General features: G+C 37.3%; 1 protein-coding gene across 4 annotated transcripts in view; it reads left to right on the top strand.

Annotated features, from left to right (window-relative positions):
• Positions 1–13,443, top strand: part of SLC12A6 (solute carrier family 12 member 6) — an 85,898-nt gene that overhangs the window by 62,853 nt on the left and 9,602 nt on the right. For all 4 annotated transcript variants that reach the window (XR_002076336.2, XM_019435307.2, XM_019435306.2 and 1 more), the window contains 10 exons: positions 1,028–1,082; positions 2,349–2,479; positions 3,164–3,405; positions 5,348–5,562; positions 6,366–6,524; positions 6,684–6,782; positions 7,053–7,110; positions 9,917–10,091; positions 10,585–10,703; positions 12,107–12,205. Coding sequence is in view for 3 of the 4 variants with exons in the window: in XM_019435307.2 (XP_019290852.1) it covers positions 1,028–1,082; positions 2,349–2,479; positions 3,164–3,405; positions 5,348–5,562; positions 6,366–6,524; positions 6,684–6,782; positions 7,053–7,110; positions 9,917–10,091; positions 10,585–10,703; positions 12,107–12,205 (1,352 nt within the window). In the remaining variant the exon portion in view is untranslated. The remainder of the gene's footprint in view (positions 1–1,027; positions 1,083–2,348; positions 2,480–3,163; positions 3,406–5,347; positions 5,563–6,365; positions 6,525–6,683; positions 6,783–7,052; positions 7,111–9,916; positions 10,092–10,584; positions 10,704–12,106; positions 12,206–13,443) is intronic.

Here is a 13,443-nt window from a genome sequence, read left to right as displayed (position 1 = left end):
CAAAGTTGTGATAGAAAATGATGCCACACTACTCCAGTATAGTATGGAGGAACAAAACGGATTGTTGTTTAGGGTGAGGGGCGTTTGTTTTGTTTTCAAGTCTCATCTGTTCTCCCTTCCCTAGAAATTCAGGTGTGTTTTCCAGGTCCTCTCCCCACTGTACTGAGAACATTCTGATCTTCCTTGAATTTAAACTCCTCTTATGCATTATAAGTTGATTATTATAAAAAATGTATTTTTTTGTTCTGTTACCTGCTGACCTCTTTTATTACTATCATTATTATACCCTCCTTGTGCATTAGGCTCACTGAGTACATACAAAGCAGGATAAGCAGAGATAGTTCCTATCATTAATAAATTAAAATTAACAGTACTACCTCCCCCCCCCCCCTCCCCGCCTTTTTGTTTTCTTAGTCTTAAAACTTCAAGGTCATGTTTGGCTCCTTGGTTACCTCTCACATCTAATCAGCTACCAGTGTCAATCAAGTCTCCCTCTGAAATCTCTTACCTACAACCCTTCCTTTATATTCCTGTTTTTTCACTGAACTGTAATAGCCTATTAACAAGTCACTCTGTCTTCATCTGCTCCCTGTCTGCAGTCCATTCTATACTCTGTTGCTCCCAGGCAATGTTTTCAAAATATAGTTTTTATTAGTTCAGAAGTCTTCAGTGGTTCCCTTCCTTACTGAATATTGTTCTTGTAATATCTAGTCCTTAGTCAGTTTCCAGTCTGTTTTCCAAGTTAACTAGGAGACCAGGGTGAGATCAGGGGTTTCTACTAGCACCTAACCTACTGATTATGACATAGAACCATTTTAACAGAATACTCAAGATGATAGTAATTTGACTAGTGCAATGAGTTGAACCACATCATATTTCCATGCTATTAGGTATGACATCCAACTCCATCCATAAAGTATGTAGAGTTAATTATTCAAACAGTGCTCTGAATTCCACAGATGGGAAGATAGTACAGAAATGTCATCTTTATAACAGTAACAGTCTTCTCCTTTCACTTCCTTTACAGACAATGTTGACTGCTATCTCCATGAGTGCCATTGCCACTAATGGAGTGGTGCCAGGTCAGTTGGCTAAGATTGCATTTCAGGGATTGTCAACAATTACTGTATGTTTATGCTGTGAAGCCAGAGGTGCAAACTTCCAAGGAACAGAATACTATTTAGTCTGTTAGTCATAGGTATTCACACTCTTTGACTTTAGAATACATTCTTTAAGTCTCTTTATGTCCTAAACTAGGGGAACCTCACTCACTGTTGGTGGGAATAGAATCTGATACAGCCACTTTGGAAAACAGTATGGAAGTTCTTCAAAAAATTAAAAGTAGAAATACCACATAATCCAGTAATTTCATTTCTGGGTATTTACCCAAAGAAAATGAAAACACTAGATCAAAAAGATATAGGTGCCCTTATGTATAGTGCTGTATTATTTACAATAACCAAGATATGGAAGCAACCAAAGTGTTCATCAATAGATGAATGAATACAGAAGTTGTGGACACATACACACAAAATAGAATATTACTCATCCATCAAAAAGAATGAAATCTTGCCATTTGCAACAACACAGGTGGACCTAGAGATCCACTCATGCAAATGAAATAAGTCCGAGAAAGACAAATGCCGTATGATTTTACTTATATGTGGAATCCAAATAAATAAATAAACAGACAAACAAAAACAGAGACTCATAAATACAAAGAACAAACTAGTGGTTGTCCAGGAAAAGAAGAGTAGAGGGATGAGCAAAATAAGTGAGAGGGAGGGAATAAGAGTTACAGACTTCCGGTTATAAAATAAATAAGTCATGGGGATGAAAAATACAGCATAGGGAATACACTCAATAATATTGCAGTAACGTTATATGTTGACAGATGGTAACTGCACTTACTATGGTGTGCTTAATGTACAGAATTGTCGAACCACTATGATGTTGTACTATACCATTTATTAAAGTCAACCATACTTCAATTAAAATAAAAAGGAAAAAAATCTCATCATGTTCTAAGCTAGAAGTCTTAATTTGTATCACATTCCTATCTTTTAGTTAGGGTATATATTATGGGGCTATCTCATGCCTGTAGTAAATATTCCTTGATATTTATCTAAGTAATACTGACAAGTTGAACTAGTTGGTGTGGAGCATTAGCTATGCAGTATATTAGAAAGGTTTTATCCTTTATTTCCCGTTAGCAAATATACTTTTTATCAAAACATTGAGAGTTTTCAAAAGCTTGAAGCATTTATTCTTCTTATTTATGACTTTGTTTACATTCTTCTTACCGGTGTACTTTCTTTATCCTGCTTACATTCTGTTTTGTCTTTTAGCTGGAGGCTCATACTTTATGATTTCCCGGGCCCTGGGCCCAGAGTTTGGTGGGGCTGTTGGCCTCTGCTTTTATCTTGGTACCACATTTGCAGCAGCCATGTATATCCTTGGTGCCATTGAAATTTTTCTGGTGAGTAATGGCTTAATTGTGGTCTACAGTGTAGAAAAGATAGAGATTTGGATTTATTTTGTTGTTTGGTAGCAAAACTTCTGAGAGATCCGCTGTAGAATCAAACAAGTGATTCACTGTTAACTTGTCATTGACTTCCTGTTGTGAGTATAAGTCAGAACGGTTGAAAGTATCCACTGCCTGCCTACTGCTTCCCTTCCACCCATTTACTAACACTCTACCCACCTCACCAAGAAGTGAAAGTTGTGAGGCAAGACACACTAACAGAGAAAAAGTAAAGTTTATCTTTTGTCATATCTTTATCCCCCCAAAATAAAATGTTTTTCATTTCTTTATTCGCTGGATTATTATTTTTTTTTTTTTTTACTGTTTAAAATGATAGGTAAGTAGGAATAATAAGGTAGGACTTAAGATAATCATTATAATTATTTTACATAACCCTTTGAATAAATTATTAATGCATTCTTTGCTGTTTCCTTTGGGAAAGGCAGATATTCAGAACAACATGTAGCCTTAAAAAAAAAAAAAAATCAATGCTATCCAGTTTTTGCAGGAATAGGTTAAGTCTCCAGTCATTTTCTGTCTTAGCCTTTCTTTACTTTGTGAAAATAAATGCAAACTACAACAGCCCTTTTACTCGATGACTATAAAATGACCTCATTTTCTACTTCTTTCACTTAACAGGTATATATTGTGCCCCGAGCTGCCATCTTTCGTAGCGATGATGCACTCAAGGAATCAGCAGCTATGCTAAATAACATGCGTGTCTATGGCACCGCGTTCTTGGTTCTCATGGTATTGGTGGTATTCATCGGTGTACGCTATGTGAACAAGTTTGCCTCACTTTTCCTGGCCTGTGTCATTGTGTCCATCTTGGCCATCTATGCTGGAGCCATCAAGTCTTCTTTTGCCCCTCCACACTTCCCGTACGTGTCTGCCTCTTACCGGCCATCATTACTGGGTAGTCATTGACAATATCTGGTGATGTGACCACTTCAAGTACAATTTCACAGTGTCCCTGAGATTTCACTTGTGGATAAGCTCAGTTAGCATCTAGGCAGGAAGCCTCCCCGCAAACTATGTCATGTCAGTCCTCTTCCTTATGTCCCAGGCATAGAACTGGCAGCTGTAACCATCATTTGGATGTAGATACTGAGTTTTTTTTAAAACCTCCTTATAAAGGTTGTGCTTGCTTAAACTATTCATGAAGAGCTTTACAAAGAATATAGGTATTACCGGCAAGCTTTGTAAAGTAGTCAGAAGTTGGATTCCTGTTATTAATGAAATATCAAGAGAGTCAAAGAAACCTTAGCTCCTATTTAAATATTTGTAATTACCCTTTTTATTTTGCTGTTAATATCATAGCAGACTTTCTACTTATAAAATAAAGAGGAATACATGTCACATTTGCATATATATCTCTCTAGAGAGATTGTATTCCTTACCATAAGTAGTACAAGTACATTAAAGTATATTTTTTGAAGTAGCAATGGATTTGTACAGATAGGTGACTCCCAGGTCACCTGTTCTCTGTTTGACTAGTGGCATAGGGACTAACCACCACTGAGTGTTTGTAATCTTGCTACAGAGATTGTCTTTAAGAAGCATCTGGATTATCAGGTATCAAACTTATCAGTCCTATGTTCATTAAACCTGATTACAGAAAAATAGTTTTTTCAAGATGAAAAGACAGATCCATAGAGATTAATGACTTGCCCAAAAGTTAGTTAATGGCAGAGCACAAACACGAACACTGATTTCCTAACTCCTGGTGCAGTATTTCTTCTACTGTGCTAAATGATGTCAGTGATAAATTCCATCATCAGTTTTTAGTCTGCTCATTTATGGGCTACAACTAGCCGAAAGTACTGAAGGCTACTGGATGTCTTCACTTGAGAAATTCCACTTTGCCTTAAGTTCTTCTTTGATTCTTCTCTCTTTTGGTGGGGAAAAGGTCACGATGTGTGGTATTTTCTTTAAAATATTCCAGCAAAACAAGACAGAATTCCCTAGAGGAACACTAAACAAGACTGTGCAGTGTTGAGTTATCAAAGCTGAGTAATGGGTACATGGCTCATTATGCACATATGCTGTCATTTTGCAGATTTGGAAAGTTGCTTTGTTCCTCTTGAGAGTTACTTTAACTGTGGGTGTATTGTTCTTTTGTTCATATTTATAGCTCCGGGTTAAAGAAAAAAATAAAATCAGCAGTTATTATTTGTAATATCCTTAAATACCCTCACTCCCACTGGGTCTAGGCTTACGTTCAAAAATAGTTTTGTCTTAGGCCATAGTGGGATGTGCCTTCCATTTCAGCCAAGCTGTTTTTCTCAAAACGGTAGCCAGAAAGTTTGACCTTTAGCAGAACATTTTCAAAGGGGTTTTTAGGAACATAAGGCTTTTCTAGGCCAAAAGAATAGGGGAAAATTTTTTTTGTCAGAAGAACAAAAGGACTCTGAGATTCTTTTAGGCCTAACAATTGGTTAATAACCTAGAAAATTTGGAAGATGAGTAAGTACTGTGTCTTCAGATAGTTTTTGTATTTGAATTCTGTCACTACCACTCGAGCAGACTACTTTATCTCCCTAAACTTCAGTTCCTCCATCCACAACATGGAAATACTCATGCATATTTTGTGAGATGGCTATGAGGATTAAATTGCAGAAAATTTAAATCCCCATTTACAGAATGAGTCAGTAAATGTTAGCTCTTTTCCTATCCATGACAGTAAAAGCTCTTAGAGATGAGGTGGTTTTGTTTTTTTTTTTTTAACTTTGCTAATCTAATTTACTAACCTATTTCTAACCTATCTTCTTTTCTTAAACGTTTTTTCCCCCTTGCTTCATCTTTCCCTCTCTTTTCACTTAGGGTCTGCATGCTGGGTAACCGCACCCTTTCATCAAGACACATTGATACTTGCTCTAAGACCAAGGAAATTAACAACATGACAGTACCATCAAGGTTATGGGGCTTCTTCTGTAACTCAAGTCAGTTTTTCAATGCCACCTGTGATGAATACTTTGTTCACAATAATGTCACTTCAATCCAGGGCATTCCTGGATTGGCTAGTGGTGTCATTACAGGTAAGTTAGGAGGTGTTTGAACAAGTTTTTTATTTGTTTCTGAGGAAAGTGGGCCTTTCAATCTTAGACTCTTCTATTGTCCATGACGCCTCACCGCCATTGTATCACTTCCCTGCTTAAGCTCAGCACACAGCTCTTAATTCAGCTTCTTTCTGCTTTTCTGTTAGTGAACTTCTCCATTTTCAGGACTCCTTGCAGTGTTTTCTGTTAAAATTTGCCACCTTTAGAGAGTAGAGCTAAGCCAATCGCTTTTTCAACTGGGATAAAGTAATAAAATATTCTGTGTTACTGTAAAGTTGCCAATGTTCTTCCCATAGTGACAGCTAGAATGGAACTATTTCAGTGTCCCCACATGCACATGTGTGTTTTCCTAACTCAGCCCGATTTCTGAAGCTCTTTGCTTAAGTGACTTTTTTCTTAAATGTTTGGTCCACAATTTCTTTGCATGTAAGCAGGTTTACCCTAAGGTTTTAGAAATAGCATTGATTATTAATTTTTAGAAAATAGGCTTTGCGGGGCACCCATATTTAGTCTGATTAACTTTTACTAATTTGCATTTGTAAATTTAACTGCATTTGTATGTACCAAAGCCTTTTGTAAAATTACATTTGAACCATTTGAGAAAGAGCATTAGGTTTTTATGTGTGCTTTATTATGTAATATATACATGTGCTCATGTAGAAACAAACGTACCTTCAAACACTAGAAATGAGGAATCTGATTTAGAATGTTGTTTAGGTAGAAAATTAATTACCTTCTTTCCATACTTCTGTTGCTTATATACCTTTTTCTTCCCACTACAGAGAATCTTTGGAGTAATTACCTACCAAAGGGAGAGATCATTGAAAAGCCCTCAGCCAAATCTTCTGATGTCTTGGGCAGCTTAAATCATGAGTATGTGCTTGTTGACATCACCACCTCTTTTACTCTTCTGGTGGGGATCTTCTTTCCTTCTGTCACAGGTAAGCAGAAGGGCTGTTATCTATTTTAGAAGTTATCAGACCCAGAGAGTGATTTTTCTTAAGACACAGGCTTCTCAGATACCAGTCTTTGGTATCAGTATGAGTATCAAAGTGTCCAGGAACTAAGAAATTAACTTGTTCTTTTTTCCTTCTCTAAAGGTATCATGGCTGGATCAAACAGATCTGGAGATCTGAAAGATGCTCAAAAGTCTATTCCCATTGGCACTATCCTCGCCATCCTGACCACCTCCTTTGTCTGTATCCTTGTCATGACTCCAATTTGAGTTTTAGTCATAGGCGCATCTGTGGAATGAGGGCCATCAATATTTTTATCCTAGTAATAAAGATGTCTGCTTTCTATCAGCTCACTTCTCACTAGATAATCTACCCACCTCATCTCTAAAATTCAAGGAAAAATTTACAATAGTGAATCTGCCAACTAATTTTACTGATAGAAGAAATATCCTATGTGTCTGCTTTCTATTTCAGAGGGTTAGAGGTCAGTTTCCTTGACTCTCAGTGTTGTAGATTTAAGCAATGTTGTCCTTTTTGGTGCCTGTATTGAAGGTGTTGTTCTCAGAGACAAGTGAGTAGTTGATTTCTTTGTAATATTTGTGTGTCTGTCTTCCAGTATATCAGATCACTGCCCCCAAGATGGTCATAAACTCAAAACCTAACCTGAGGTTTATATCGTGACTAACAATTAGAAAATATATGTATATAGTTCCCCAAAAGGTTAGTGAATAATAAGTACTAGTTACATTGTTATAAATGAGATGCCATGAATATAGCTCTTTCATGAAGTAGTGAATTTGTCTGAATAACAAGGACTTGTCTGTAGTACATTAAAAGCTGTTGGAAAACTAAGACCAAAAGTAGAGGAGAGCACGTTAAAAAAACAAACAAAACAAAAACTTTGAAGTGTCTCTAGCATCTCTTTCTAGCATCTCTTCTATGAGATATAAGTATGTGTCTGTTTAGCATTCTAAATAAAATCTTGGAATTTTCTTCATTTTGTTTATGAAGGCTGCTGGGTGTTTTTCCTTTCCTCACACCTATGAGCAAAAAACAAGTTTTTGTAAGAGATTCTTAGAAAAATCTTTCCCCTAAATCTGCTAGATCTCTTCCCATTTTCCCCGTCTGGAGGAATTACAAGCCTCACCATTCACCCTTTCTCAAAACAGAAATGTAGGTGCCATCCTAGACTTTCCCCAGTTCCCTCATCCAGTTGGTTTCTAAGCCCTGTGAATTCCACCTTTCATCTTAATAGATCTCCTTTTCGCTATTTATCCCCATCCCTTTGCACAGACCTTCAGGATCTTTTTCCTGGATTATTGTAATTACCTCTCTTTCAGTTTTATCACCTTCTAATCCTTCTTCCATGCTGCCACCAGAATGATTTTTCTACAACACAAAATGAGATCATACAAACCTTCCTGCTTCACAGCCTGCCAAGCCCATTACTTCAGTCCGGCCCTGTTTACCTTTTTCTCATGTCATCTCCCATCATTCCCTCATAAAGTCCACATGCTCTAGCCATAACTTGAAGTCAAATATGCCTTGTTTCAGATTCCCATCCAGCCACACATTTGTCTGTGCAGTTTCCTTTGCTTAGAATGGGTAACTCCCACCTGGCAGCCACATGAATCTTTGAAGACTAGACTAAATGTCTTCTGTCCTGTGAAGCTTTCCCATACTTACCCAGCAGAGATACCCACTCCCCTCCTTGTTTAGCCGCTACAGTATTACACTTACCATATATATGTATTGTAGCTTTTGATATCACTCTCCCTGACTAGATTGAGTTCTTTTAGGACAGGAACCCCAGTAAATAATATATACATATTGCTGACAAAAATAAGTAGCACAGTTTACTATTACTATACTATTGTCACTGAAAATATATGGGTTCATAGAGGTTTGGTAAATTACACCATAATATAAAAAGTATTGAAAGTGTAAGCTGGAATACCACTTTGGAAAACTGTTGGTCATTGTCTCCTAAAGTTGAACATGCATATACCTTATGACCTGGCACTTCCACTGCTAGGTAGATCCAACAGAAATTCATGCACATGTGCGTTAAGAATCATGCACAAGAATTCTCACAGCAGTATTATTACTAATAGTCAAAATCTGGATATAGTTCACACGTCATCAGTAGTAGAATGGATAAGTTATGTATTCATGCAATGGGAAATCAGAGCAATGAAAATAAATAAGACACAGCTATATATACACCCACACAAAAGGATGAATTTCAGAAAGTTAAGTGAAAGAAACCAAGCACAAAACACCTATATTGTGTTTCATTTATTTAAAGTTTAAAAACAGGTAAAACTACATAGTATTAACAGGATAGTGATGCGGGAAGGGCTAGTGATAGCAAGTGGGCATAAGAGAGACTGGGGTTCTGGCAGTTTTCTACTTCTTGACTAGTAGCTACATAGATGGTTTGTGAAAATTTATTGAAATGTACATTTGTTTTTTGCACATTACTTTTTGTGTGTGATTCTTAATAAAAATGGTTGAAACCAAAAATAAACAGATGAGATGCCATGTTTCACCCATCAAATTAGTATTGACTTTTAAAATTTTAATATAAGGCTGGTGTGAAATAGATACATACTATAAAACTTAAACCTTCATATACTTCCAGTGGGAATAAAATTTATTATAACCTTTCTGGAAAGCAGTTAGGTAGTGATTTTGAAATATTTTAAGATATTGAAATGCGATTTCATCCTTTTTATTGCGATGACTACCTCTTAGAAATCTGCCATAAGGAAAAAAAACCTGAAGTGAGAATGTAGATATGTGCACAAAGATGTTAATCACATTATTTTCTATAATACAAAATAACCACTAGAGGAATAGACTGTGTAAATTATGATGCAATATTATTAAAACCACTAAGATTTTCATTCATAAAGAGCTTTTCATGACATAGGAAAATGTAAGTTTAAAAAGAATATGGAATTATAGGTATAGTGTGATCTCCTCTATATTTTAAAAAACATAGTAAAGAGACTGCAATGTACAAAGTGTGCTAAATATTACCAGTTATGTTATCATGATGGATTTCCTCCCTGCTTTTTATTTTTTGTATTTTTCCAACTTTTCTGCAAAGAGCAGATATTTTGATATTTTGAAGGGAAAAGCTATAATTGAAGCTTAGCTTATTTTCTGGCTCTTCAGGTTATTTTTTTAATATAGGTTAATAATTAGCCTTTTGATCAAATCTGCCCACCTTTACGTTTCTTAATTTTCATGTCTATCTCAATTCAGTTCTCTAAAAATTATAAATAGAAAAAAATTGGGTGATATTTTTCTAGGCTTTCAGTCTGTAATTACTTCCCAGTTAAATTTCCCCACTCTGATTTCTCTCCCAGGTTTGGGGATGCTGTGAAAGGTAATCTTGTGGTGGGTACCTTATCTTGGCCATCCCCATGGGTGATTGTTATTGGCTCCTTCTTCTCCACATGTGGGGCTGGACTTCAGAGTCTCACAGGTGCACCAAGGCTGCTCCAGGCTATAGCCAAGGATAACATCATACCCTTTCTGAGGGTGAGTAATCTTTCCCATGCCCTCTTCTTTTTTTCTCAGATTTTATGAGAAACAGTGTCATCTTCATATGCTTAGGAATTATTAGATCATATAATACAAAGACCTGGGTTTTTAGTACAAAACCCTCTAAATCTCTATGAGGGGTGAGTTTATATGTGAGTGGGTAAAGGTATTTTTAAAAATATCACAGTTGGAGTTTGGGTTTGGGGTTTTTGTTTTTTGTTTTTGTTTTTTTGAGAGAGAGAGCGTAAGCAGGAGAGGGACAGGGAGAGGGGAATGGGGAACAGAGGATCCAAATCAGGCTCTGCGTGCTGACAGCAGCAAGCCAAAGTAGGATGCTCAACCGACTGAGCCACCCAGGCACCCCGAAATATCAACAGTTGTTAACACCATCATCTTTCATATATCTGAAACTGTAACATGGAAGAGTCAGGGAGCATTGACTCAAACACTCCCCACATTCCTCTGTCTGATATTTCCCTTCTCTGTACAGGTTTTTGGTCACAGCAAAGCCAATGGGGAACCTACCTGGGCTTTACTTCTAACTGCCGCCATTGCAGAGCTGGGAATCCTTATCGCCTCCCTGGATCTTGTGGCCCCAATTCTTTCTATGTAAGAGCTAGTTCCTCTCTTCACTTTTTCTTGCTTAAATGATAATAATACATGTTGATTTCCATCAGGTGTATAACAGTTGTGGTAAAAGAGTGAGCCAAGTACTGGTATAACTTCACCTAAATAGTATATATTGCTAAGAAGTTTTGTGTAAGGCTTTTATAAATTGTCATGGTTTCTTCCTACCTGCATAACTTGAAAAGTTCTTTGCCTTCCTTTGTGATTCATCATCAACTGGTTGTAGTTTTTACTGCTACTGTTAGGTTGGATCCTTTAGCTGGGACTTAGTGATGACTTAATACCTACCTGGCACTGGGCAGCATGCTAGGAATACAGAGGTGAATGACACAATCCTAAGAAACTGATGATAGATAAAGAGACCAGTGATCTTTGTACAGTGTGATGAGAACTGTGGTAAAGGTGAACAGCGTCATAAGAACTCTAAAGGGAGGCACCTAAATGGACTGAGACTCAAGAAAGGTTTACTACTTGCATCTTGAAGGAGGACTGGTGATTAACTCAGCAACTGGATAGTGAGATGTCCCAGGCATGGAATGTGTGTGAAGGAACTGAGGAATGAGATAATGTAGCACATCTGAGGATTGAAAGTAGTTTGGCTTAATAGAATGGAGGGTGCCTGTTGTGAGCTAGCTGAGCAGAGAAGTAGGTAGAGCCAGGTCACAAAAGACCCAGAACTTTTACCTGGAGGGAGGGAGTGATCCTTTGAGAAGGATCAATTTTTATTTATGGTTTAGAATGATCAATTTGGTATAAAAGATAAGTGTAAAGGAGGCTAAAATTGAGCTGGGAATGAATGCTAACTGGAAGCTTATTTAACTAATCCAGCAAGGAATAAATGAGAGCCTGAACAGAGATAATAGTAATAGAGATGGGAAGGAGGGAAAAGGTTTAGAAATGTGTAAATAGGTAGAATCCACAGGACTTGATAAGTCAATTTGGAACAAGGATGCGTAACAAAGAGGACACTGGGATTTTTCCAAGAACAACTGGGTAAAGAGTGGTTGTGTCTTCACTGAAGGAGAACACAGGAAAATGAGCAAGTTTGTGGGGAGAAGTTTAAGTTACTCTACATCCTAGTCTTAATCAGGGGTTAGTGGGCTAGAACAGAGGCTTAAATACAACACAGGTCTCCATTTAAAATAACGCCCAGTGGCTTCGTCAGTTGAGCATCTGACTCTTGGTTTTGGCTTAGGTTCTGATCTCACAGTTCATAGGTTCCAGCCCCACATTGGGCTTCATGCTGACAGCATGGAGCCTTCTTGGGATTCTCTTGTCTCCCTCTCTGTCTCAAAAATTAATAAATAAACTCAAAAAAGTAAAATAACCCTTGAAGAATCATTTTACAGTAATATTCATGCCTCTTACTTTGTTTAATCTGCCAGGTTTTTCCTCATGTGTTACCTCTTTGTGAACTTGGCATGTGCCTTGCAAACATTACTTCGAACACCCAACTGGAGACCCCGGTTTCGCTACTACCACTGGTAAGTCTGCTCTTTTTCTTCTTCTTTCCCACATTTGGAGAGAACCCATCATTGAACTAGGAAACTAGGAGATTCTGGGTTGTCAATATAATTTTTCTTGGTCAGCCATTCCATACTGTTGCGACTTGCAGTGCTTACCTGAATTTCCACCATCCTACCATGTTTTCTTCATAGGTCACTTTATAACTTCTAACACCCACTTGAGGATAAAGATCAAAACTATGAAATAAATATTTCCAGCCTGCTGCATTCTTCAGGTTAAACCAACCTACCCTTTGCAGATCTGTTTTCTGTTTACCTCTTAGCTAAGCACTGGACTTCATCCCTTTCTATCTTTATTCTCATACTGTCATCCATTTTCATTCTCAAACTCTCTTTTGACAGTTTCATTTAGCAGGTAAGAGCACGAGCTGTAGAGTCAGATGACCTTAGCTTAATGTCAGCTCTACTGTTTCATAGCTTTGTAACTTTTAACAAAGCACATAACCACACAGAATTCAAGTTTATTCATTTGTAGAATGGGACTGATGGTATTACGTATCCCACAGGGTTGCTTTGAGATGATCTGAAGTGCTCAGCACAGTGCCTGCTACGTGGTGAAACTCTCAGTGGAAACGTCACTACAGCCGCTACTGCTGTGTTGGCATCTCCTCAGTCCTAAAGGAGTCATTACGCTTTTCGCTGCCATCCCATCTCTTCCTCATTTCTTTTCTGTCATGGCTAAAGGTTCTCTAATAGGTCCCATATGGACCTGTTGCTACATTCCTCTTTGCTTTTTCTTTGACCCTTTCCTGGCTTTACTTACCAGTGATGAGCAGTAATGTGACCTTTATCTGGCAGAAAATTAGATCCTCACTGATTTTATCGCCTCTAATCCAATTTCTAGCTTTAACCTTAATCAAAAGTTCACTGTGAACTTTTTTGTGTTGCTATTTTGCTTTTGTTTTCTCTTTATCCTGTTTTTACTGGAGCCTAATCTTTCCAGATTGAGCTCTCCTGCTCATTCTTTGAGATTCATCATAGAGCTAAGAAGTTCATTCTATACACAGAAGAACTGCAATAAACATGATTGTTCACCTAATCTATTTGCTTAAAACAAGCATTTTATCATTCTCTGCCATGTTTCTCTTACGTAAAGTAAGAAAACTAACACCAGCTTTCCTTCAGTGGGTTCTACACGTATGCTAATAAACATTCATAAGGTAAAGATCAATATCCACATGAAATATCTACATGAA

This window comes from Panthera pardus, unplaced genomic scaffold, assembly GCF_024362965.1.
Source record: "Panthera pardus isolate Hobbes unplaced genomic scaffold, ASM2436296v1 HiC_scaffold_24, whole genome shotgun sequence".
NCBI classification, from domain to species: domain Eukaryota; kingdom Metazoa; phylum Chordata; class Mammalia; order Carnivora; family Felidae; genus Panthera; species Panthera pardus.
Note: the sequence above shows the minus strand (reverse complement) of the source record. Positions and strands in the feature narration are given on the sequence as shown.